We start from the raw sequence: 27172 nt of genomic DNA, 5'->3' as shown, positions 1-27172 counted from the left end.
TATTTCATCGCGCCTAATTCATTTTAAATAATCAGCCAGGTCTCCCCCCCAGATCCCTTGCCTAGCACTTTCTTCTACCTTGGAAATGAAATTAGCTGTCAAGCATTACAGCAGAAGTGGACTTGAACAGCAGCGTCAACGCCTGGGCTATTATACCACAGTACTCTGGACTGATGAGAAAGCCACTTGGCCAGCTTGAGCTTATCGCAACACAGTTGTTTTCCTATGTGTGAAATATTTGATGAAGGCTCAAGTGCACAGGACATCTCTGCCTGCTTTTTTAAAATGTTTTTTATTAAAGATTTTCTTGGATTACAGAAGTACATACAGTGGTGCCCCGCAAGACGAATGCCTCACAAGACGAAAAACTCGCTAGACGAAAGGGTTTTCCGTTTTTTGAGTCGTTCTGCAAGACGAATTTCCCTATGGGCTTGCTTCGCAAGACGAAACATCTTGCTTGTTCTTGCGAGTTTGTTTCCTTTGTTTCCTTTTTCTTAAAGCCGCTAAGCCGTTAATAGCCGCTAAGCCGTTAATAGCCGCTAAGCCGCTAATAGCCATGCTTCGCAAGATGAAAAAACCGCAAGACGAAGAGACTCGCGGAACGGATTAATTTCGTCTTGCGAGGCACCACTGTACACCATCTCTATTTTCAGATCACAGAGTCCTTTCTACCTAGGCAATGCAGATTCGAAAACCACTCATGTTCTCAGCAAAGATGCTACTACTGCACCAAGACAGTGAAGCGATGTCCCTTTTCCAGCAGATGTGAAATATTACTATAACCTAATATTTGCCCCGTAAAGGAGAAAGACAAAATAAATAGTAGGTCGCTGCCATCTGTGATAAAGATGTATAGCATGCAGTGCCCTAGGCATATTGATTTTGAAGGTCAACGTTCCACAATAGCAATTGGTTTTCTATTTTTCAATCTGTTTTGACACATGGATTCTGAATCTTCCCATGATGGCATGGGATGAACTGTGGGAAAGTACAAATCTAAAGCAAGATGCCCAGCGCTACTTCTCTGAAAACTCTGGATCTGGAGAGGCCATGCAAACCCTGGACCAGAGCCTGGACTCAGTGCTAGGCTGAAGGAGTGTCAGAACAGGCAGCTGGACTAGATGGGCAAGTGGCCTGGTCCAATGAGCTCTTCTTATGTTAAACACAAGACCACTCAGCTAAATATCACATCTTGTGATAGTCTTCCAAAGGACTAGCCCTATGGTTAATCTCTAAATAAAGATGGGATTTACTGGTATTTGATAAACTAGCATAATGGGCCATCATTGCAGCCTGCACACACATCTCACAGGGTTGCAGGGAAGCCCCGGTAAGAAAGTAATTGAACTGCCACCATTTGTTCATCCACCTGCCATTTAACTAAGAGGCTGGAGGGAGAGCGGGTGCAGCCACCAGCAATTCATCCAAGTATTTCTGACCTACAGCAAAAAAAAAGCAACAAAAAAAAACCCTTCTAGTATTTAAAAAAAATGTAAAGGTACCCCTGCCCGTACGGGCCAGTCTTGACAGACTCTAGGGTTGTGCGCCCATCTCACTCAAGAGGCCGGGGGCCAGCGCTGTCCGGAGACACTTCCGGGTCACGTGGCCAGCGTGACAAAGCTGCAACTGGCAAGCCAGCGCAGCACACGGAAATGCCGTTTACCTTCCCGCCAGTAAGCGGTCCCTATTCATCTACTTGCACCCAGGGGTGCTTTCGAACTGCTAGGTTGGCAGGCACTGGGACCGAACGACGGGAGCGCACCCCACCGCAGGGATTCAAACCGCCGACCTTTCGATCGGCAAGCCCTAGGCGCTGAGGCTTTTACCCACAGCGCCACCCGCGTATTTATGTGCCCCCAAATCTGGGATGTATTTATGTGCCCCCAAATCTGGGATGGTGCAGAACGTTTTAGTAGAAGGGGAAATCCTTCCTAATTGAGCTCCTTTGAGAATGTAACTGACAATCGCTCACATTTTTGGTGTGTGCTGCTTTCACCTTCAGTCTGTATTTTCCCTTTTATTCTCACAGGCTGTCCATTATTTGCAATATCCAATTTAGATGGTGGATCACAAGTGGTATCCAATGTGTAATAGTTAACAACCCAAGCTCAAGGCCAATGCAATAGATGCTCTTGAAATGAATGATTTACCGTGGTACACAGCCTTTTATTATTATTATTATTTACAGCTTCTCAGATATATAATGCTCTGATTTCCCATTAGGCGCCTTGTGAGCAGAGAAGGAGCCACATTGAAAATCTATTATTGCTTAGCAGACCTTGAACCACTCTTTGTATGAAAGAGGAAATTCTGCCCCTTTCCACACAGAGTCTTGACCTATGCAGTGACATTTAGGTAGCTAGAGGTGGAACATATAGGTTTGGCTTTATAAAAGGGTATTATACAACCTATCAGAAACAAACGTTTGCCAAACAAAGAAGGTCGCATAGCTCAACAACCTGGAAGTTCACAAACAGCAAAGCATGAACCATTTCTCATTGTGAAGTGACCTTACAGCTCCATCGAAAAACGTCGTGCTTGTTGGCTATCCCTTTTATTTCATGGGGAATGAACTAATACAGGAAAACTGGACATCAGCACCAGTGCACACTGGGATTGATTGATTGATAACACACAAAGAGAGAGTGGTGTTCAATGCTAGTGCTACTCAGAGTAGATCAATTGAAGTTACTGAACATGGCAAATGTCAGATCATTACTATCAAAGGGTCTACTCTGCGTAGGACTTAGGTGAATACAACCCACTAAATTCACTTTTTGAATGAATTACATTTGATACATTCATAATGTAACTTTTCCAAGTAAGCAAATGGTACTCTTGCAGTTGACAGGCAGTAGGTCTGCAAGCAATGTCAAATCAAATATCCACATAATTTTTAGACACAAAATATTTCGCAATTTTGCATGAGGCAGATTCAAAATGGAATTAAATGCTGAAAATGGTGTTTTCAAAGAGATTGTTGCTCTTTTTTGCACTCATAAATTTATTGTGCAATATTAAAGAGTACATAACTCACTCTTTGGCATTCATGAATTCATAATTCACTATTCATTAATTCAAAAATTGAGCTCAGCCTGTCTCTCCAAATCAATCCCTATAGAAAATCCACTTTATAAGTTCTTCAGCAGTGAAGGCAGGGGAACTTCACCCTGTATTGCTCTAAACAATCCACGATAACTATGAAGTTAAATACATAAGGGCTGTTTTCTCACTAACAGACCAACAACAAGATTAAAAACAAAAAACAACGGTTTGTTAATTAGGTGAGAATATAAGCAGGATCAACAGCTGTGATATTTAGTATGTTATTTTATAATTGTATTTTAATCCTTAATGACTTATTAAAGCTGTTTTAATTAATTCCAAATATATTTTATTTACTCTGTCTTTAAGCTTTGTTGACTGCAAACTTGGACCCATTCTTATTTAGTAGTTGGTATTCCCAAATTTACAGGTTGCTGTTCAGTTTGTAATGAGTTCAGTTTTGTGCAACTCATTTTTTTCATTTGTGGTTAATAGCGATGGGGAAGAAATTCAATTCAGTTCACATTTTAATGCCAGCCAATCTAATTTGCCATTCCAGAAATAATAGGCAAAACAAAACGCAGTTATGTTTCCAAATCCACACTTCTCCAAATTCTGTGATGCAAATGCATTTACTGTATTAGTGAAAATAACATACACAAAATGCATTATAAGTGGAGAAATGGCAAAATGTATATATAGGCTCCCTCCCACCCCCACTTACACAAGATTGTGTAACACATGGTGCAGGGAAATAAATGATTCAATCGAAACCTGGAAATGGTGGGTGGGAGCTGGAGAGTCTTCGTGGCTCATGAGGAGATCCTCCCCAGAACCCAAAGTGAGGGCAGGAGGAAGCCCCAAAGGGACCTGGGGTGGAGCTGGTCTTTGTTTAGGCTGCACAGCCTAACCACCTAACAGCTGGTGTGCAGGGTAGCGCAGCAGCTGCTGCTGCTTTTCCTCACATCATCCATCCTCTTGCCAGTCCCAGAGCTTCAATTCTAGTTGTAGATATATTTTGGATAGTACTTTTGGTCTGGATTGGAGAGAGAGCAGCAGAGAGGGCATTTAAAGGGTTTTCAGAAAGTGTTCTCCACTTATGTGATTTCCACTTATGGGCATGGAGGCCCCACATAAGGGGTCTGTGTGCCTGTATCAAGCAAAAATTACATACTCCCAAAATGGTATGTTCAGAAAAATGCGCACTAAAATGCTCGTGAATTTCCATGAGGACTTTTTTTAAACAAAAACAAAAGCTGATTTTGAAATGTGGTGAACTGAACTTAAGTTTGGAAAAATGAGAAACTGAGAGAAACCCAAAGAGACAGACTGTACAAGAAACTCTACTTCAGACAAAGTTCACATAGGTCTAACATTTGGGGTGGCAAACCAACAAGGTTCCATGGCTGCTGTTGATGATCCAACCTTATCTGTCCAGGGCCATAAAGGGATTCAGTGGCAACACTCCTAAGCCCCAATCTAACTTGGACTTTAAAAAAAAAATATCCTAGGTGCTTGACATCCACACAGCAATTAAGAATCCAATTTGTATTGGTGGCACCTTGTGATATTTAAGTGACTCCAATGATCAACAGGGGAAGGCTTCAGCTAATTATTCTAGTCCATGTGCTCTTTGGCATGACTGAAATCTGGATACGGAAGGATGTATGTCAGTGAAAAACAGGTGTACCAAATTCAGGTCCCTCCTCTCCCTCAGCCTCCATCAGCCTGATTAAATCGCTTTAAACCAGTGATGGCCAAACATGGCCCTCCAGCTGTTTTGGGACTACAATTCCCATCATCCCTGACCACTGGTCCTGTTAGCTTGGGATGATGGGATTTGTAGTCCCCAAACAAAACAAACTTGGCCATCACTGCTTTAAACGATAACAGAACTGTTCTGCCAAGCCCATTTCTCCCATGCCTTCAGATTGTGACAGGATGGATGACTTAAGCAATACTTGGAAATGATAGTTCTCAGGGCAAGAATTTATGAGCTCTGGCAGGTAGGGACGACCTGCTCAACTCTATTGACCTAAATAAGCAGAGTGGAATCCTCCCAACAACACAGCCCTCCCCCAGCTCCCTCAAGCGTGTCTCCCTACTTGACTGGATTCCAGCAGGCAGTACTGCTGACCACACAGAAGGGGGCCATGCCCTCTCTTCACCTGCCTTTCACCTCCTTGCTTGATTGCTTTTTGGCAGCAAGGTACTCAAGCACTTGTGCAACATGTTTTCAAAGAAGACAAAATGTGCTTGAATCATAAAGGCCCCAAATGTAGATCTTGCTAATTTCTCTGGTGGGTTAAGGAAAATGTCATCTATTCACCGCAAGCCCCCCGCCCCCAAAGCTGACAAAGCTTAGCTGTTTGAGGTATATGAGTCAGTGGCAGCAGTCAAAACAAAGGAGGGGGGAAAGGAGTGGTTTAAATAAGTAACAGGCCCCTGAAGTAGCTTCTGGCTTCTCCGTGGCTGCCACTTGTCAGGACAGATTCCCCCAAACACAAAACGTACCACGTGCTGTGACTACGGAGGTAAACTGACAAGGCTGGCTTAGCTCTCGTAGGAGCTAAGCAGAGATGAGAGACACACAATGCAAAAGAAGTTGAGAAGAACAGGAGCAAGAAGCAGGATGCTCGTCTGATCCAATTCCATGGATAACATTTTTTAAAAGAAGCAATCGGACCAAACATCCTCTAGTATTTCCATGTGTGCCCCTGCTTCCTTTTAAAATGCAGTGAAATTCGGGTCAGGTTGGTGAAGGAGGTGCCCTGTTGACACCTGTGCTGGAAGAACTGCACTGGCTACCAAGAAGCTACTCAGGCAAGTTCAGTGTCTTGCTATTGACATATATAGCCTAGGACTACTTGGGATCAGGTTACCTCTGGGAGCACCTTATCTTGGCTTGTACACTCCTGCCTGGTCACTTACATCCCCAGAAGAGACACTCTTAGTAGTGCTGTAGGCTCCTGAAGTTCATCTTACGTCCACTAAGACCAGGGTCTTTAATGTGGCATCACCTGCCCCTTAGGCTGCACTTCCAATGAACACCAGGCAGGCATCTACCGTATTGCCATTTGGGTGGCTGCTAAAACTCTATCCATTTACCCAGCCTTTTCCTGAGGAGTGACCCAGCTATGTTGCTTTATTAAGCTAATTTAATGAACAGCGATGCATATATGTGTACGTGTGTGTGAAATCTTATTGTTGATTTTATGCTATTTACCACTGCGATTTCCCCCACTAAATGACTGTGGTAGAGAAATGTTTGCAAATAAATAAATAAATCTGGTGGTGGCAGAATGCAAAAAGTCAGGCTGGGCTGAATTCTCAGCATATACCAGCATCATGTCTACAGCTACTCATGCAGATAGAACCTGGCACTGGAACTTTCCACTGAGCTAGTCCTCAAAAGAAGCCCTGATTTAGGGATATGCAAATATCATTTGCATCCTAATGCTTACAAAGTATATTGGGATGCCAATATTAGCTTGGAGCCATCAATATTTGCGTTCATTCTGAGACATATCTTTGGCAACCGGGGAGCATATTTATGACATACTGCCAAACTGAGCCAGATCCTTGGTCTTGATCCAGTACTTTCAACTGCCTGTATTCTACAGAGCCTCTCTCAGTGCTGCTTCCTGTGATCATTTTAACTGTCAGTGCTAGGGAGTAGAGACTTGAGCATGCACTCTACCGTTCACCTACAACACCTCCAAACTGTCTAAGGCACTCACCCCTCTACCTGCTTGCCCAGGGTAATTGCGAGTTATTAACTCACAACTGTGGGTCTGGTCTATGGCAGGGTATAGATACAGAACCCCAGAACTCCCCTGTCCTTTGCAAAACAAGGACTTCAATATTCTTTTCACAGGTATCAATGGAGCCATTCTTAATCACCTGAGGCACAGTTCACATGGTTGAAGAGCAATAATATTTCTGCCATGGCAATACTACTTCGTGTACATCATTTGCTTTACATCAGGGATGGGGAACTTCAGGCCCTCCAAGTATCATTAGACTTCAACTCCCATCAGTTCCAGTCAGCAGGACCAATGGTCAGGGACGCTAGGAGCTATAGTCCAATGAAACAACTGGAGGGCCACAGGTTCCCCATCTCTGCTTTATTCAAAGATCCAGTGGCACAGAGGCCTAGTTCATGTGGTTCTTCAGAAGAATCACAGGAAAAGAGCATTCATTTGGGGCATCCAGTCCATGATGAGCATTATCATTTGGAGGAGGAAGAGGAGTCCGTACCTCCACCACATAGGGGCATTAGCTCCCCCTCCAAATGTAAAACTGAGCAGTGCCGCACTCCCCTGGATAGTTCTTGACAAAATGTGTGGATCATGGGGCGTTTAAGGGTATACTTCCGCTAGCATGGTCTGCATGCATGCCACAGGTATGCCACCTTGGGTTCCATGTTGGAAGAAAGGTGGGATATAAATGCTAGGAAGTAAATAAGCAAACCTCTGCTCAGTAATGTACTCCCATCTCCACAAGCCATTTGTCTAAACTAAACAGCAGCCTTCAGGTGGTGGAAGATTTTAACAGCAATCCAAGCAAAGGGATTTGCTGGCACCTTTTACCAAAAGCTTTATTTAAACTTTGATCTCCTCCTTTGTCTCTCCATTCCCCACACCCAGGGCCATGTAAAATTTAATTAAGAAGTTTATTGTTGGGCCTCCCAGCTTTCGGGGAAAGAGAAATGAAGCCAATTGCTTGCAGAAGAGAGTAGAAAAATGTCACCTGGAAATGCGGCTCTGGCTGTTTGTAATCATACAAGAGAAGAACAAGTGAGGAGGGCAATCTTAAATTAATTAAAATGGCTCACTGTAAAACTAGAGTCTGGAACAAAGGGACCCCAGTGACCCTCGGATGAAAGATGTGACACAGCTAGAAGTGGCATCCTCTGGTTTTTTTTAAAAGAGCTTTAGTGACTGGAAAACATGAAGGCTCAAGGATGCAAGTTAAAGCAAAACACTTGTGTATGTGTTTAGCGAGAGGGAGAGAGGGAGAAAGATCCTAACATTTTCTATAATTGTCTCTCAGTGGGCATGACCCAGTGTGGGCAGAGTGGTGGGGCAGGACATAGAGGTTCTAGCTGCATCCATGCACACATGGTGGGCTGGAGCAAATGTGTTCAGTGGTCCCAATCCAGTTGTCTGGTGCTGAGCAAGAACAGAGTCTCTGCTGCTATACCATGCAGCCCCCAGCCATCCATGAGAAGGCAAATACCTTCCCATGGGCAATTATTATTACAAGACCTCATTGTGTCCAAATAGTGAACCAAAGTGTGCACTATTCCACAGTGCTAGAGCCATGGAGTGAGAACTGTAGTCTTTTGTAAAAATAGGGCACTGCCATGTCCCTTTCACCAGCTGTAAACCGAGGCAGAGGGGGGTGCCATTTACCTACCAAAACACTCCGAATTTGGTGAAGGGGTAAAGTTGATCAACCTGCAGAGTCCACAACAATCAGTGTAACCATAATTATGACATTGGGCTGAACTGGTTCATGTGGATTCTGCAAATCCAACTGCCCACCTACTTTATCAATCTAGTTTAGAGAAATGAAGGAAGCTGATGTTGTGAATCATGCAGAGGTTTGTTTGTGGTTTTGAGGGAATCCCCAGTGTTTTCTCTGCAAATTAAAGACTGAATCAACCTGAATCTCATAGATTTAAATCCATTTTGCCCACTACAATAGTTTCTCCACTTGGTTGACAAGTCAAGATGAAGAAAGGAAATAAACATCACAACGGTTGCTTTCAGACATCACACAAGCCCTTTGCTCATATGGGGCAAAGATTGCTAATTGGGTTTTGGACTTTGCATTCAAATGGGTGCAATCTAGTCTAGTGAAACTAAATCTAAGGGAATTGTGAACCATCTCAGTTAAAAAAGAGACACACATGTTGCAGGTAGGTAGATGAATGGATATATAAACAGATGGTGCATTTTCTTCAGAATGATGAGGGACAGAAACTTGCTTTCATTTTAATTAAAAGTTTATAATATCTCAGGAGTCTCTGGAAGTGACTAGCTTCTACGCTGCAAATTATCACTGCAACAACCTAAAGAAGCATGCGAAAAAGGCATAGGTGCTCTTTCTTCTCTGTCAGTGGGAATCCATGCAACTTACAGCATGGCATAAAAAATAATTGGACCTGGGCAAAACCTTGGCTTTTGTGTGCTCCGTTAGTTGCAAGAGATCTGTTTCATATCTGCACGGCATCAAATTCATTCATTAAGTCCAGCGCTTTGTAAATGACAACATTTCTTCCTCCCTCAAAGTAATCCGACAAATATCCCTTCTCAAAGTAAATTAATTAACTTAAAAATGGTTTAATATCCTGTAACAAAATAATCTTCCAAGACTTCAGTTTCTAATGGGTGGACTTCCTCCAGGAGGCAGAAAGTACAAGTCTGTAGTTGGCTTTCCCCTTCAATCAACCAACAGTGGGAAGGATGAGCTTCTATGCTTCCAGCACCATGAGAGTTAATCATCCTCCCTTGTGCCGTCCAGGGACATCCATCAGCAGTAAAGATGCAGGGATGGTTTCACAAGCAAAGGATGGAGTACCGAGATGAAGGATTTCATTTTAGAAACAGGCCAAGAGAAGGTGATAATTTAAAGCAGGCAAGTGCATCTTATGATCAGGCAAATACTTTCTGGTAATAAAAAAGGAAGCCACAGAGGATAAAATAGCCAACAAATGAATGAATGCACCATCAGCCTGAATGATCTCCCGGTAGTCACAATACCCTTAGAATGGGACCCTCTTGATTTTAAGCCCATAATGTTATGCCCCAACTTCTCTCTCTGAGAAGAAATCCTTTCATATAGCAGGAGTTTTGGTGTGTCACCTGCAGGAGAATTTCCAGTATTAATATTTCAGCAATACCAATCTTTCAGAATACACTTTAAAGCTCTCAATTTCATCTCCCGCTGTCATTTTTATATTTTATTAAATGTCCTCGCTCCCTCTAGTGTTAGCCACCATGCTTCCTGAACGCTTTCCCTGGCTGTATTTGGGATCTCGTGGTTTCCAGCGCTTTTGCCCCAGGGCTGCATAGATCAAGGGGAGGGTGGCATGAGGTCAGCTCAGCTAATTAGGTAGTGCTATTCTGAGTTACAAGACTACTGATGTTTCTCTTATCTGTCCAGCAGAAGGCATGGTGCTTCCTACCAGGTTGTAAAGTGGACAGTTTGACTATTATTCATTTGCAGGAGAATAAAATAATCTTGATTTGGAGCAAGTTCCTAATACTGAGAGTTGGCATAGTTGTTTTAAAAGATGCAGGACTAGAATTATGGATCTGTTCCTTTTTATATGCATTCTGGGACTGTAGCTATGTTCACATTGCATTCATCAAAATATACCCCTGGCACCTGGTCTCTTAATAGTGCGCTATATAAGCGCAATAAGTCTATACTGTACATATTTGAAGGATGGTAGCAAATATCTTTATTTACTATATGCTCAACCCAAAGTTCTGTTTGAAAAACAAAATTCTGGGCAAGAAAATGAACATGGGACTTAAGGGTCTGCCTCACCCTTAAGACTCAATTACGATATGACAGCTTTCACCAAGTTGGTGCCGATTAAGGCTGATGGGAATCATAGACCAAAATATATGGAGGGCACCACACTGGCAAAGGCTGAAGTGACACTGACTCATGGTGTCCGTCATGCACATCTGAACTTGACAGCCTGCACTGTAAATGTACCCATCTCAGTACCATGTTAGCCAGCCAGTTGAAGCTGTGCCCCGTTGAAGGGTCTTAAAAAAGACCCTTGCCTGTCATAGACAGTGCATTCGTATGCATATCAATTCAGAAGTAATCCTCACTGAGTTCAATGGGATTTACTCCCAAGTAAGTGTGTTTAGGATTGCAGCCTAAATCACATACTGCAGCACTAACTTTCCACTCTTCCTTGCTCACCACCCTACCAATGCAGAGGTCCACAGGCAAAGCCTTACATCAGAGATGGAAAACCCTTCTTTGGTGGAGGGCCACATTATTTTCTGGTCAACTTTCTGGGGGCCAGGGCTGCCAGGGCTGGCTGGGGTTAGGAAGCAAAAGTGTCACAAGCAATTAATATAACTTGGATAGCTCAAGTTACAGATAGGTAGCCGTGTTGGTCTGCCATAGTCAAAACAAAAAAAATTCCTTCCAGTAGCACCTTAAAGACCAACTAAGTTAGTTCTTGGTATGAGCTTTCGTGTGCATGCACACTTCTTCAGATACACACTTGGATAGCTCAGATAGTAGAGCAGATAGTAGAGCATGCACACTTCTTCAGATACACACTTGGATAGCTCAGATAGTAGAGCAGGAGACTCGTAATCTCAGGGCTGTGGGTCCAAGCCCTATGTTGGACTAAAGATTCCTGCACTGCAGTGGGGTGGACAAGGTGACCCTCATGGTCCCTTCCACCTCTACAATTCTATGATTCCTCAAATCTATAAACTTTGTGCAGTAGGATAGTTTCTATATAAGGATTTAAATGTATTGCTTGCAGTTTGGTTCCTCTAACCCAGGATTGACTGCAAGCAGCTCCAGCTATTCTTGGGGGAGACCCTCTCCCCCCCCCCACTGCCACCTCTACCCCTGCCACTGGAGAACTGCTTAGTGCAAGCATAGCCTTCAATACACATCCTACAAACTTTTGCATTCATTTGACCCCAACATCAAACGGTGCTTGATAGGCACCATCATCAGAATAAACATGGCGCTGACACACCCTGCACAATCAGCTTTGGACAGACAAGGCAGTTAGTTGGGAGGGAAGTTGGGGATATCCTGGGTAGTTAGTCAGAGCAGTACAGGGGGAAAGTCAAAGAGAAGCGCAGTGCTAAAAGACGAAGCTAATATAATTCAGGCAGGGCTTTGCAGACAGAGCCAAAAGAACATAAAAAAGGAAGAGAGAAATGATTTGACACAGAGAGGGGAGGCGATCCCAAGTTTCAGAAGTGTCATGGCAGAAGGCACAAAGACTAGTGTGAGGAAATGAAAATAAGTGAGGGGGTGGGCTGGTAGCACATGAGATTCTTTGGTGCAAAAAAAGGGGGGAATTAGAGAAGTGAATGAAGCAAAGGAAAGGATGGAGAGAGCTTTAAGTGGAATGGTACTAGAGACTTTGATGCAGATGGAGGAAGGGTGCTACTGTCTGCTAACAGGGCCAAGATATGAAGTGGCAGGGAACCAAGCCATGACGGCAGTACCTTAAAGCATTCAATTTGAAAGGAGATAGAAGAATGGCCTGCCAAGTCCACAGCCAAGATACAGCAAAACCAAAGTCCAGGCTAATTCTATGATCCCACTGCCTCAGGAAGCTCCTACCCCAAAGCAAACAGGAGCGAAACATTGTCTTGAGCCTGTGCATTTCCAACAGCACAGTGCCATTGGATGCAAAAGCTAACATAGCAACTTTGACACAAGGTGAAGGAAATGGGCTATTTCTGTTTTTTAAAAAAATATATACAGTGGTACCTTGGTTTACAACCATAATCCGTTCTGGAGGTTTGTTTGTAAACCAAAACAGGTTGTCACCCAAGGCGCGCTTTCGCTAATAGGGCCTCCCAAAAAATTTTTTACTTAATTCAAAAAAATGGGTTGTAATCCAAAAAATGTTTGCAAACCAGGACACACACTTCCAGGTTTGACGTGTCTGTAATCCAAAACATATGCAAACCAGACTGTTCGCAAACCAAGGTACAACTGTATATAAATCTTGCGTGTAGGGTTGTTTGGGAATTATGGAGTTAACTTGTTAAACCTGGTGTGACCAGTGGTCGATCTGGAAGCTGGTAAAATCACTGAGAAGGGTACAGATTGCACATAGGTGATGTCTGCTGGGGGAGGGGGGTAACCCTAGTACTTCCTTCGGTTTTGTGAATTCAAAAGTAGGGCAGTCATGGAGCCCCAGGACTGTCTGGCTAGTAACTTGCTTTGGCTTTCAGATCTGGTGTGATCTCAGGATACAAAGGAAACACACCCTGGAGGGTTACAGACATGGCTAATTGGATGTAATTCATTAGATGTAGGGTTTCTAAGGAGAAAGGGAAAGCAGGCTGCATTTAACTCTTTGTTTATTTGTTTGTTTGCTCCATTGGGAATCTTACGTAAAACCTTTTTTTTTTTAGGAACTGCTTTTTTATTCCTTTTAGTAAACTTTTAAACTCATTTCATAAAAGGTTTGCGGTCTACTTGAACATATCGCTCAACATCTGTGTTTTTAATTTGTTTTATGTTTTTATATTGTTGCAAGCCACTGTGATATATTTTAATTAATACACAGAGTGCCATGTTCTACATTGTCTTGGGTGTTCTCAAGGAGACACAAATGGGATTTGGGGCTGGTTGGTGAAAGGCAGCCTTGCAGAAAAATAAAATGCTTTTAACTAGTGGCAGCAAAGGTCTCAAGTGAAGGGTGAGTGAACAGGAGGGGACATTCTGCTTGGCCAGGAATCCCTGACATGGTACAGGACCCAGGGAAGCTGGGGGTTCCATAGCACAATCAAACACATACACCCCTGGCAAACATAGAACATAGGAAGATACCTTATACTGAGTCAGACCACTGGTCCATCTAATTCAATAATGTCTACACTGACTGGCAATAGCTTTCCAGGAGTTCAGATTGGGCTCATCCTAAGGCCAGGCCAAGATATTTTGCTGCCTAAGGCAAAGGGCAAAATGGTACACACATGAACCCATTCCTCATATAGTAGTGAATCTATTACTAGCAATTGTTATCTCACTAAGTAGTTTGGATTTGAATTCATCTAGAGCAGCAAAAATAGCTTGAGCCAGCTCTGTCTGTGGTCCAGAATTCAATGCAGAGTTGGGTACACTTAAACAAGGGTTGGGGAGCTAGGGATCTTCCAGATCCCATCATGCCTAGTCATTGTGGCTATTGGTCAGGGATGTTGCAGTCTAACAATGACTGCAGGCAACAGGTTTTCCTCCCTGACAAACACGCTGATTTCAATGGGCTTAAAAAGTGCTTACACATATGTGTTGAACTGTGGTCTCTAGAGAAAGATCAAAGCTACAGCAAGGCTTGAGCTACCCAGCCATATCCAAGCAGCTTAACTAATTTGTTTTGTAACCCAAATCCAAGCAATACATTGAATGTGAGCATATTAAGAAACTGTAACCCTCCCTCCTCTGGATTAATTGAAATAGGGACAATCCTGACATCAGATTCACAACTAAGTGGAGACAGGGGAACACACTGTTCCAGCTGCAGCGCACTCAGTCCCAATGAATATATTCCAGGCTTCCTCAACCTCAGCCCTCCAGATGTTTTGGGACTACAATTCCCAGCATCCCTGACCACTGGTCCTGCTAGCTAAGGATCATGGGAGTTGTAGGCCAAAAAACATCTGGAGGGCTGAGTTTGAGGAAGCCTGATATATTCTTGTTTAGTGTCATGGGAGTAAGTTATTCAGCAAAGAACCTAAATGAACCATCTTCTGTGCCACTATCTGTTGAGGAATCTGGCTAAGAGTCTTTCTAGCAGAGTCTTTCTGGCTAGGAGTCTCTGCTAAGCAGAGCTATCCATTCCAAAACAAAACCAAGTATTGTCCCTGTCACCATCCTTTCTTGTTAGAGCCCTTAATTAAAAAAACCACCTGCCACCTATTACAGCCCATCAGGCTCCCAATGGGCATCTCACCAAGGTGAGAGGTAAAATAACAGCATCAGACTGACATGTGCACATTAGCAGCCAGCAATCCCACCAGAATACTGCCAAAGGCATTCGTAACCAGCCTTACCTCCAAAAAGGAGCAGGCAGACAGGCACGCACTTCCAGACCTTTCTATCCAACAAAGGCATTTCCAGTTCTTTGAGCAAAAGGTGTCAGATCCACAAGGAAGAGGAACAATTAATTACTGTTTAGATTTTGCACAAAGGACTCTAGATGCATGTATGTATACAATTAATTACTTATTGTCATAGATAATTGCATGCATATAAATGCTTACAATATATAATTAACACAAAGAACAGAGAAACAGAGGCTCTGGAAAATAAAATAAGAACATTGACCTTGTAGCGTTTTTCTAAAACCCAGGAAGTCGGGGCCTCTTGACTGACTAGCCCAAATTACATTTATTCAGAAGTGTATCATTGATTTTCAATGGGGCTTTCTTCCAAATCAGAATGCTTAGAATTTCAGCCAAAGCCAAACAAGGAATCCCAAATCTCTTGACAGACAACACACTTCATCCAGCGCAGCAGAAATGAAATGCCTTTCTTCATTTCTCTGGCTGTTCATAGGGATGGAAATTATAACTGATAAGAAAGCCAAGTTCTAAACCAGAGATGAAAAACTTGTGGGCCTGCAGATGTTGCTGGACTGCAACTCTGATCATCCCTGGCTCAGACTAATGCGAGTTGGGAGTCCAATATCTTTCACAGATGCATAAGCCACAGCTACCCCATCCCTGTGCAAAATGTTCTGACCTGTCTCAATAATGCCCAACACCTTCAATGGTGCGAAGAGAAAAATAGCATCCCATGCAGAGAGTGGAACGTGGTTGCAGCACCCTCCTCCTTGCAGTCAGACAATATTTCTTCAAATGTTTCAAGCAGCCATGTTTAGCATCAGTGAAAGCTTCAGGACAATTTAACATTTATGTTTCTTTGAACGAGGCTCATATGGTATGTATTTCTCATTCTGCAATGTTTCCATGTGACTCTTATCCATGTTGACTTATCTGAGATTAATCAAGAGCTGAACTTTCAGCAGCAGTCACCTCATATCTTTAAGAAGTGATCGGTCTATCTGTTAATGGATGTGAAACTCTGGACTGGTTCACATGGTGTCAACTGGCTCTGCCCAGGGTGATGATGAGGGCATGCCTTTGCCCGTGATCACAGAGAACAGGTAGCAAATGAACAGGCACAGCTGCAGAACTCTGGCAGCAATTCCCACTGTCATGACGGCTGATGTTCAGTTTCTGCAGTTACTAATGCAGCAATTCCAGAAGGGTAGCCAATGCCATGCCAGTCCGTTGCAGCAAAAAGAACAAAGAGTCCTGTGGCACCTTAAAGACCAACAAATTCAGTCATCATGACATAAACTTTTGTTGCATCCAGCAAAGTGGGCTTTAGTTTAGAAAGTTGTTAAGACTTCACGGTGCCACAGAACTCTGTTGTTTCTACTGGGTTGCTGCCACTATCTCAGTAGATAATTTCTACTGGATCCCTAAGTGTGCAGATGTCTGTTGGCATCGGTCGCTGTGATGTTCGGGCAGAAGAAAGCTTTTGAAGCTCTCGAACGAATGACCAGGAGGGAGAGAACATGCCAGTCGGGCATGTGTCTCTACCAGGGTCCTACTCGAGTGTAGGATGAGCTCCTAACAAAAACCCTGATTCATAATTCCCTAACACTATACTACTAGCAAAGATAGGCCTCTCTGAAAGGGCAGCCACTGGAATCTCCCATGGGCCTTGGGTGCCAAAGCCTTGGTGTCTAAAGTCTTAGGAAAGATAGCAATTGACTCTAGACACTTACTAATGGAAGCAGAAATGGCAGCAGCCTAATTGTCAGAACACAGATGACCCCAAACATCCAATTACAAGCTTAAGTCAATTGGGAGGAATGTAATTCCTGACCTACCAGGAGTGACCTCCCTCCTAATTGGCTTGACCTTGTGGTTGACTGTGTCATGTGATTTCTGATAGCATACAGCTCCTGCCTTCACTTCATCACTTTACGGTGAAAGGAAAATATATGTTATGCAGTTTACCAGCTATAGGATTCTAATACACTTCCAGCTCATTTCATAATTCTCAGAAAGCCTAACCCAAAATCAACACTTGTACAGATACTCTCTAGCCTAAGATTTGCTTGATTTTTCCCCCTCAGGGACTTTTCATGTGCTGGTTTTTATTTTTTCCCCCTAAATATACAAAAAATATTTTTCACGCATATTTTTCTATGTGTGAAGTAAAAAGTGAGTCTTATTTTTCTGTTGCAAAGTACACAGATCGCACAGCTGATGTGGACACTAGCCATACAAAATGTACAATACAGTTGATAGGAAGCAGGAATTGCTAGAGAAGTGATAAGGAAGGACAGAACCAGCGCAGCAGAGGAACAAGTAAGGTCAATGGTGCTATCAGGGCAGGACTTTGGGACAGAAGTCCCCCACTGAGCAGAATCAGCAGGAGAGGCCCTAAATGCAACAGGGCTGTCCTACAACATACTGAAGTAAGTGAATACACATTATTATCTAAAAGACCAGAGTCTGGAATTCCCTTACTACACCATTAGGGTAAGAGGAGGCCAAGGTAATAAGAAAAGACTTTGCGGTGGAGTAGATCTTGAGGCAGGACTTGAAGGAGAAGGTAGCCGAATCCTGATGAGGAAAAGGAGGTTTTCCAAAAGAAGGTGGAAAGAACGGCAAAAGGTAGTGCACTGAGAGTGGGAAATGCCAGGAAAAAAGAACAATGGATGATTCATTTGTTTGTGGTGGAAAACCCATGCAAACCTCTTCTCCCCATGTGGGTAGTAAAAGCAGTGAATGCCCATTCAGAGGCTCCATAGCAGACAACATGTGTCTCTCACGTCTCACTCTCTGGCCAACACAAGCATTCTATTAAGGGACCAGCACAGCCCCCCTCTTTCTAAGGTCTGCAGTACAGATTCACATTCAGTTGTACTAAACTAAGCAGTTTACTTTTGGGTAAACTCCCAAAAGATTGCATTAGTATTATTATTCCACATTAATATCTAATGGAGGAGATGCTAGAGATATATAAGCAGGACTGGATTCGGCTCCATAGCCCCCCATTGTGGCACGCAAGCTACAGTCTCTCTGCTATATGCAGGGGATGCGAAGAAATCAACTGATTTACTTTGGTCCATATTACTGACACTCATAATTACATGTGCACATGCGTATACATGTGCATGGACACATGTTCCGAAACGTACTTCCCTAAGCCTATAGCTGAAAGTGTGAGTATTTCCTGATTTGCCTTAAAAAGAAATTCTCTAGCAAGTAAAAACACAATTTCTCTCTTCATTTTTTAAAATGCTTTCCATTATTCTTCATTTGAATATGCTCCCCCAACTTCTTTCTAAGTGTCATGCAGCTTCTATTCTCCATTAGAATTTTTAATAATGAAAAAATCCACTCTTTTCTTATTCCCTTTCTACCAGTTCTTAAAACCCCAGGAGAGATCTGTAGACTGAAATTAACTGTGTGCCAAACAACTACTTTTGCCAGTTCCTGACGCCTGCCAAAAGGCAAGGAGGAGACTTTGACAAGTCAAATCTTCACAAAGAGAGAGAGGAAGCAGGGATGCAACCCCTATGTGCTCATCACGTGAGCAAAGTCAGAACTGAAGCACCGAGCTGCTCAGGAGAGCAGAGCACAACCTACGCAGTGAGGGGACGTGCCTTGGTATTCCCTGCGCCCCCTCAGATGCTTTGCATCTCCTCTGTGCATTCAGAAAACATGTTCCCCAGCAGCAGCCAGGCACGGATGAAGTCTTGCGGTCAGGTATATAATAGCTTTGAGCTCTACTCTGAGCCAAATCGCTATTTCACCCTGCCCCTTTGGGCCAATTGCTTGACCTCCTTATGCCACAATCAAGCCTATTGTCAAATTGGGTAGACAGAAGCACGGCTGCAGAAGGAAGGATAAAAGAGCCAGCCACTATTTTTGATTACTAGCGTGAGATGGAGGGTGTTTCCTGATAACACATGAAAGCAGCAGTGCTTCTCAGAGTCAAGTTGAGCATTTGACTTTCCCTGTAGGTTCACAACAGTGCCTGGTTTTTAAGAGCAAAGCTAATTAATCACAAGCTGCAGCCTTTGCATTCTCCCACGAAAGAGTAAGAGGGGAAAGTCCCCAGAAGCAGACCTCTAGTTACGGACATCGTGGATATTACTTGTTCATTAACATGCTGGCTCGTTCTTCCCTTCGCACAAATGCCACAGTGATCCATGCCATTCCATCAGTGAAACGCAGCATCTTTGCAGCCAGATATTTCCAGCCCAAAATATCAGGGAGGGAACCAAGAACGCTACTGCAGTGTACTTGGCTATTTGGCACCCTGTAACGAGTCCTTAGTTTTATTAGCAGAGATCTAGAATTATTTATCCATCCTAGTAAAGAGGATCATCATCTGACATTTGCCTTTGGACAAAAATGACATCTTTATTTTCCCAAAGTGCCAGAAGCATTCTCAACTGAACCAGAAGCTATCAAGTACTGAAAACCTGTATCAGTGACTAGCTCCTTTGGTGAATCACTGAACACTTAAGACAGAGAAACAACTTCTAATTTCACTACATTGATCAAAGCTGTTAAAAATCAGGATTCCGCAGTGCTTCTCTAAACATGGCACATCTTTAGGACACCCACTATTGCTTCTATTCTTAGTAATGTGGTGTCCACAGCACGATGAGGTGAAGAGCAGCCTGCACTTAAGTCTCCATTGCTTAGGCAAATGGTGATAAACTAAAAATAAGCCTTCCAGATCAAAATGTGTATGAGGCTGTTGTTGTTTTCTGACAATGTAGAGGAATAGGCAAGACACCAAAGGTTTTGGGCCCCAAACGACCAATAACGACTGGGAAGTAAAAACTATATGAAAAGACAGAATATGGAATTTTCAGATCTGGATGTTCCACTTGGTGCTTGTAATTGTTCTGTTCCTGGTGACAGTACATGCAAAAAGCAATAAAGGAGGAGGTAATAATCAGAACATTGCCTCCGGTGGGCTTTCCCCAACACTCTGTGCACAGTTTTGCCTCCTTCTCAAGCCTTTAATGGCAGAACTGACTAGAACCTTCCTGGCATCAGGTTAAAATAAAATTGAAAATCCTTCTTATGGCTGTCCTAGGAGCATTATGAAGCAAGATGCTAGCTAGCTAAGTCAACCTAACAATGCCCCTTTCATTGCTCTCTCCAGCAGACACATTGCCTATAATGTAGCTGCATCCTCCAAGCGCAGCTATTCAGAATAAGACTTCAAGGGCGCCACCTTTTGATAAGACTGGGTCCAGGAAATATATATGCATACACACACAAATGGAATCAGTCAGGCAAACTTTTAGGAATCCTTCCTATTATTATTATTATTATCGTTGTTGATATTGTTATTAGACCCTTTTATTGACTGGAAAGAAAAGGCTCGGAGTTGCCCCTGATTTGTTTGAAATTGTTTCCTCTTCTTTCATTGCATGTCAGCAAAGAGGCGAGGAGGGAGGGGTACGTGCGTTTCCCTTAATAAATGAAACGCCAGGCTCTAAACTACGGCGAAGGCTCACGCCCCTCCCTCCCTCTCAGCCTGCGCGTCCCCCCACCAACCGAGCCCACACGGACCCACTGAAGGGTTTCCAGGGACGGATGGGGCGGGAGAGAGAAAGCAACTGCATTACAAGCCATGTCCAGAGCACAACTCTCTCTCTCTCAGAGGGAGAAGGAAGGTTGTGGGGGGGGGGGTTAATATAGAAAGAAAGAGCCTCTCTCTGAAACAAGCCGTCTGACCGAACTTTCCTCCAGGAGCTCGTATTCCGCGTTTCCCACCGCCTAATAAAAAGTGGGGACCGTAGGACTCTCCCTCCTTCCCTGGCACCCACCAACCACCCAGAGATGACACGCCTTTGGGATTTGTCGCGCGTTTCCCCTGACCGTGTTTATTTCAGCCCAGCCAATGGGGATGGGAAAACTTTTCTTCTTCTTTTCGGCAAAGCAAGAAAACAAAGGGAGTGGACTTGTGCCTGCCCAACCATGGCACTACTACGACCCCCCAGCCCACCCCTCCCGCCCAGTCCCCGAGGGGCCCTTTGACTCACGCTGCTGTTGTAGCCGGACCAGTGCACCATGGCTTGGTTGTGGGCCGAGTCTCCGGCGAGGGCAAAGGTGGTGCTGCTCAGCCTCCACTCTTCTCCGGCGCCTGCCGCTCCCCTCAGCTTGCCGGTGCGCCCTTCCTCGCGGGAACCTTTGCCTGGCGCTCGCGGCGCTTTCTGGCCGTCGGTCAAGGAGACGCCCCAGGCGCCCGCTTCTGCCCCGAGGCTGTCCGGGGCCAAAGGCTGCCGCTCCTCGGCGCTTCTCCTGGCCCTGCGCTCACGAGGGTTGCCGCCCGGCATTTTGCCAAGAGAGACTCCTGCCTCCTCCTCCCTGGCGGCTCCGGGCGCCCGCTCCGTCTCCTCCCGGCCATGCGCCGGCGAGTCTCCGCTGCCCCTCGCCCTGGCCGAGAAGAGTTGGCCGGGCGTGGGGCTCCGGCGCGCCCTCCCGGTTCCCTTCAGGGCGCCGGCGGCCGCTCCCCGGCGCGCCCCGCCGGCGCTCAGCCCACCCACCCCCCGAGCCGCCGGCTGACCCCTTCCCGGACCCCGATCCTTCCGGAGCGCTTCTTCCCTTCCTCCTCCTCCTCCGCCGCCTTCTCTTTCTTCTCCCTCGCCCCCAGCACCCCATCCTCCGCCGGGTTTCCCCGGCAGGGCTTCCCCTTCGCCGCCGTCCCCGCTTGGCCCAAGCGGCACTCCCCGAGGAACCTCCAGAGGCGGCGGCGGCGGCTGCTGCTGCTGCAGAAGCTGGACCCGGAAAGATGCCGGCGATGTGGAGAACGAAGCGGCGGCGGCAAAGCAAGAGCGGCAAGTTATCTCAGCGCCGGTGAAACGCCAAGTGCCCAGCCAGAGCCATGTCGAGGCGATCCAAGCGATGGAGCAGCAGCCCGAGGACCAGCCAGATCCTCTCTCCATGCCTCGCAGAGAGAGTTGCTTGTTTGGGGGGTGGGGGGTGGGGGAGGCAGATCCTTTAGAAAAGGAGGGAGGGGAGAAGCTGGTTGATTCGGAGGGTTCCTTGGCAGCCAAAGGTCTCTTCTTCCACCTTTTCCTCTCTGATGACGAGCAGTTGTTTTGTTTTTCAAACAAATCCCCACCGCCACACACAAAAAACCCGAAACAAAACCACAGAGACACTCCTGTATAGTTGGGACTCTTGTTCTTTCACTTGGTGGGTTTTCTTTCTCTTTTCTTCTTCCTCTTTCTTTTCTTTCTTTTTGTCCCCCCCTTCCTCCCCCAAAAAAGTGCTTTTCAGTGAAACTGTTCACGTTCGAGGATTTGATCAAGTAAGAGGATAGCACCACCAAGGGGAGGAGCTGCTGCGCCCCAGCGAAACGCAGCGGCTGAACTAGACCGAGCCCTTCACCAACCACGCTGCACTTCCAGCGGAATCCGGCGGTGTGTGTGCGCGCCCGCGCGTCGGTGCCTCTGTGTTAGCAGAAGAGCGAGTGCGAGAAACTCACACGGGCGGGCGTGGGCAAGGAAAACAACAACAGCCAAGGAGGAAAGCCGATAGGAGGACCACCGCCGGGGGGTTTTCTCCTCGCGTGGCGCCGCGGAATGGGAAGCACCGCCGCTTTGGCCCTGGGGAGGCGAGTGGCGGGGGCGGATGGGGAGGGCGCGGGCTAGAAAAGCGATGCAGTCAGAGCCAAAGATCTCCCGGGTTTCCCCAACACCCAGAAATGGACAGCTTTTCTTTCTCCTGCTTTGATAGTCTCGTAACGGAGGCCGCTGAAGTAACAGGCTAGGCTCTGTGTGTGTGTGTGTGTGAGAGAGAGAGAGAGAGAGAGTGTGTGTTTAAACGTGATCTGTTCCTGTTGGTTCGTAAGGAAGTCCCGCTGCTTCCAATAGTATATCTACCCAGTATGCATAGGATCGCGGTTCTGGATTTCTTGTAGTTTGAGCGCGGAAAGGATCCTGAGTATTGCTACTGAGCATCCACAGCGATCCGTGGCTGATTGGCAGCCCAACCCTTTGCGCGTTTCCTCGGAAGCAAGTCGCGCCGAGGCTTTACTCCCAAGTAAGTGCATAGGACCGAAGCCTTATGTGGAAGTAAATTTCACGCCTTTGGAACTTCCACGGAAGACTCCTTGCATGCACTGATGCTGTCGACTCTGTGAGTTTCCGAAGCGCAACACACAAACACAAAAATACATTTATGTTACTATTTCCACACTCAACAAAAGGCTAGGAATCCAGATCCGCGATTCTGTACAGACTTACTTGGGTGTAAATCCAACTTGAAATAAAACCAACGGGACTTTATTCCGTGTAAAAGTGGTCAAAAGCCCAGCTGTCAAGCGCAACAAATTTCCGTCTCTAGGATGATTCACATGTCTTCGCTGTGGAACAGCAAGTTACAAATGAGAAGGCGCGCGGGGGGGGGGGTCCCTAACGTTCTTTTTGTAGGCGGAGAAATGCTAATAGAAAGGATAAACTGTGGTCGTGAATTTAAAACAATAATACACAACAGCAGAAATTATGCCCCCCACACCGCCGCAAAATATCCAAGTCGAGAACAGAGCTCATTACAGGTGGATTTCCCCAAGAGGCTTCCCTAAACCGAGAAAGTATAAATGGTGGCTGCAGGAACGTGTGTGTTTAAAAATAAAATACACCGTCCCTGTCCCCGGTCCTACGAATGCCTCACTACAGAAGAATGATCCCCGCCCCCCAAAATTGGGGTTGTTTTTTGAACAATACTTTTTGCAGTTTATTCAGACGAGTGGACAGCTCCTGCAATCTCCCTCCCTCGCCTCAGAGTGCAGTTAGTGCATTTAAAGAGTTAAGGCGTGAGCCTGCAAAGGCGGTTAGAAAAAAACGGGGGGAGGAAACCACCTCAAATCTTCTTCTCTTTCCTTGGGTTTCGTTTCGAAACCGTCACGTTCAGTCTCTGGGAAGCCATAGCCGTCTATTCAGGCGCTGTAAACAGGCTGATTAGTGACCCTTTCCCCTGCGGGTAATTCTGGGATTCTCCACTCCCAGGCGCAGTCGTCCATTCTCCTTCAGCTGCCTTTATTGACTGATCTACCTATCTTTTTAACATGCTCCATTCCAGGGACTTTGCCTAGGAGACGGCCTTAAACACAATGCAGATGTTTGCAAAGAGAAGCAGATGAAACTTGGTATCAACTACACCAAGAGCGACCAACCTGGCAGTTCTTCAGATGCTGCTGAACTCCACCTCACAGAGGCCCCTGTCACCATGGCCAATGGACAAAGATGGTAGGAGTTGTTGTCCTGCAACATCTGGATGGAGTCAGGTTGGCTGTCCCTGGTCTATACTAACAGCTGCTGTCGTCTTTCCCAGCTGTACCTGCAACTGCTAGGGAATAAACCTGGGACCTTTTTCGTGCAATGCATGTTTTCTACTGCCTAGTAGAAATTGTTTTACAGAATGCAGTGAGGCTTGCCACCTGCAGGGGAGGATGTTGACAATCAATTCCACCCCACACCTCTGCTTTCCACTCAAAGCTTCTCCCTGCTCCAGTCACAGGAGCCAGTATCTGTAACATGGAGCCTTCCTATTCAGAGACGGCAAGGTGTCTTTTAATACCAGATGCTGAGTGCAAACAGCAAGGGAGACCAGTTGACTTCGTGTCCTTCTGCTTCTAAGCTTCCCAGAGGCATTTACTTGACCCTTGTCAGAGAAAACAGAGTGCTGGACTAGATATAAGCAAGCAGCTTACCCAAGGCAGCAAACTGAATTAAAGACATTGGAAGTGCTAATCCCCAACCTCATAATTTTCACTGCCAGTGCTTTGTCCCATCATTTGCTGACACGCCATTGGTATGTCATCCTCTGAATTGCTTACTGCCGCACCTCAGTGCTTAGCTATCCTTACCCACCCAGCCATACCCAGTTGTCAGTCACAGCTTTCTTCATAATAGGACATCAGTAGCAATGTGGGCGTACCTTATGTCAGCACTTGAAAACATGTGGCTACCCTAGATGTTGTTGGACTACAATGCACATCATCCCTGACTTTTGGCAATGCTGGCTTGAACTGATGGGAACTGCAGTCCCAACAATCAGGAGGACCAAACGTTTGCCATCCCTGCCTTATGTCAGATTGCTGGAAGCCCCGTGTTAATGGATGATTTAAACCTCTGTGTCACAGAAAGTACCACTTACCAGAGCTGGAAATTCAGCTACCTCTGGCATGTTTTTGCAATTGTTGGTAAAATGTTCGTGGTTATGGTTACTTAACTCCTGCTGGACAATCCACATAGTGCACTCTCAGTTATGCCTGAGCATACTGTAAGGGGCTAGAGTTTAATAAGCTTGCAAAGGGCTGGTTTGATTGACTGTCTCTCACTGGTAAACATGGTGGTGTTCATGGGAACCTTGACCAAACAGGAATCTTGTAATTATTATGCAGAATATTTTCTATAGGGGAGAAAATTAACCTCACCTAAATGCCAAACATATAGTGATGATTAAAAGTCTCAGGAGTGGGGGGGATTAGAGACTGCAACAGTAGTTCATCAAAGGTCCATCTCCTCATGGAGGTTTTGTAGATTCTACACACAAACATTATGGTTATTCTCTCCACACCAGAACTTTACAGGGCAAGAACAGAGATTCGCCGCTGCCGACCCAAGAAGTCAGTACTATGAAAAAGGCCTTGACTGATTACAGAAGGGAGGGTCTTAAAAAACTTGCCACCTCTTCTTCTCTCTAGGGCAACATGTCCAACCACACATAGCAATATAACCCTCTTAAAACTTCTTGTTAAGGCTCTGCTACACCAGATGGGAGAGCGCTATGTGATAGCAGCCACCCCAGAAACTGTGTTCAAAAGGCAACATTCCTCTGTCCTTCCCCTCAGCAGGTGTGTGTGTGTGTGTGTGTGTGTGTGTGTGCTTATTAAGAAAAAGGATGCAGTTTTATTTTTAAGCACCTGGGAAGCAAGAACCTCTCTAAGAAGCAATGGATATTTGGTGAAGCAGTCTTGGTGAATTCATCACACCTTTATTCAGCTTCCCTCTCCCACTGATAACTGGAAAGACGCTTTGGCTCCTCCTAAGGCATCAACTAGATCAATTAAATGGAGCCTCCTTCCCGAAGAGGAAAGTCTCAGAACTGCCACAATCCATCCCCTAGGCACTAAAATGAAAGTAGTTCGTCATAGGCAGACTTAACCCAAAAACATTGCAGTGTGCTGTCTCAGAAACAGATATTTATGAGACAGCACACTGCAATGTTTTTGGGTAAATGTAAAGCAAGGGGTGGTTGGGAAAGGAAAACTCACATTGCTCCTACCTCAGCCAGGGCTGACCTCTCTCTGTAGAAGCACTGTTGCAGAATTCTGATGTGGTCTTCCAAGGGTGATGGACAGCCCATCTGCTAGATCTAAGAGCCAATGCAAAGCTGCTGAGAAACACAATGGAACAGAACAAAGGTGTTGCTTAGTGAGGTGACAAGCGAGGGGGATGCTGTACAGAGGGAAACTGTTGACAGCTCCAGCATGCTGGGCATGGTAAAAGGGGTTCCTTCAAAGTCACATTCTTCTGCCTACCAGGTGCAGCCTTAACGGCTGAGGTGTTGAAGAGGGTCGCAGCTGAACCAAATGGTTGGTCTCTTGTGGTGGGCAACCCTGCCAAAGACTTCTGAAAAAAACAAAGGCAGCCTAGTGTGCCTGTCTGACTCAGCCTAGAATACAGCTGTGGAATAATTTTCTTTAATTAAATTTTAAACCAAACTGCTGTCTGTGTCTAACTCAGGGTTGGTTAAACTAATAAAAGCACACATGCACACATGCACACACACCCCAACATTTCTTTTCAAGCACGCTAGGGCAGTGTTTCCCAACTGGTGTTCCGCGGCACACTAGTGTGCCACGAGACGTTGCCTGGTGTGCCGCGAGATGTTGCCTGGAGGGAGGCGGGCGAGTCGGGCGGCGAGAGGCGGGGCGGCGGTGGCGAGGAGAGGCCGCCCAGCGCGGGGCTCTCGCCGTCTGCCTGCCTGGCTGCCTGCGTGGCGCTGACGTCACGGGGCTGTAACGTGCCCCACATAGGCACACGCGGGGAGGCGAGCGAGCTCCCTCCCACATCCCATCGCCGCTCGCTTCGGCCGGCCTACTGGGCTGTCGCAGGCGGAAGGCCTGCGCATGCGCGAGGTTTTCGCGCCTTCGGGATTCCCTTCACGCCTTCCTCCTCCCGGGTCCTTGAGAGCGCGGGAAGCAGCAGCGCGAGACCGGCGTTGAGCCTGGTAGGTATTGCGCTTGCCAAGGCAGTCATTTGGGAAATGAAAACTTGCAAAGCAAGCAACCAGTTCAATCTGAAGTACGTGTATGCTTA

General features: G+C 45.6%; 1 protein-coding gene across 1 annotated transcript in view; it reads right to left on the bottom strand.

Annotated features, from left to right (window-relative positions):
- Positions 1 to 22544, bottom strand: part of SORCS3 (sortilin related VPS10 domain containing receptor 3) — a 410327-nt gene extending 387783 nt beyond the window's left edge. The window contains exon 1 of the mRNA XM_028730338.2: positions 20885 to 22544. Within this exon, the coding sequence (XP_028586171.2) occupies positions 20885 to 21787 (903 nt within the window). The 5' untranslated portion in view covers positions 21788 to 22544. The remainder of the gene's footprint in view (positions 1 to 20884) is intronic.
- Between the last annotated feature and the right edge of the window lie 4628 nt (positions 22545 to 27172).

Source organism: Podarcis muralis, chromosome 6 (genome assembly GCF_964188315.1).
Source record: "Podarcis muralis chromosome 6, rPodMur119.hap1.1, whole genome shotgun sequence".
In the NCBI taxonomy this organism is placed as follows: domain Eukaryota; kingdom Metazoa; phylum Chordata; class Lepidosauria; order Squamata; family Lacertidae; genus Podarcis; species Podarcis muralis.
Note: the sequence above shows the minus strand (reverse complement) of the source record. Positions and strands in the feature narration are given on the sequence as shown.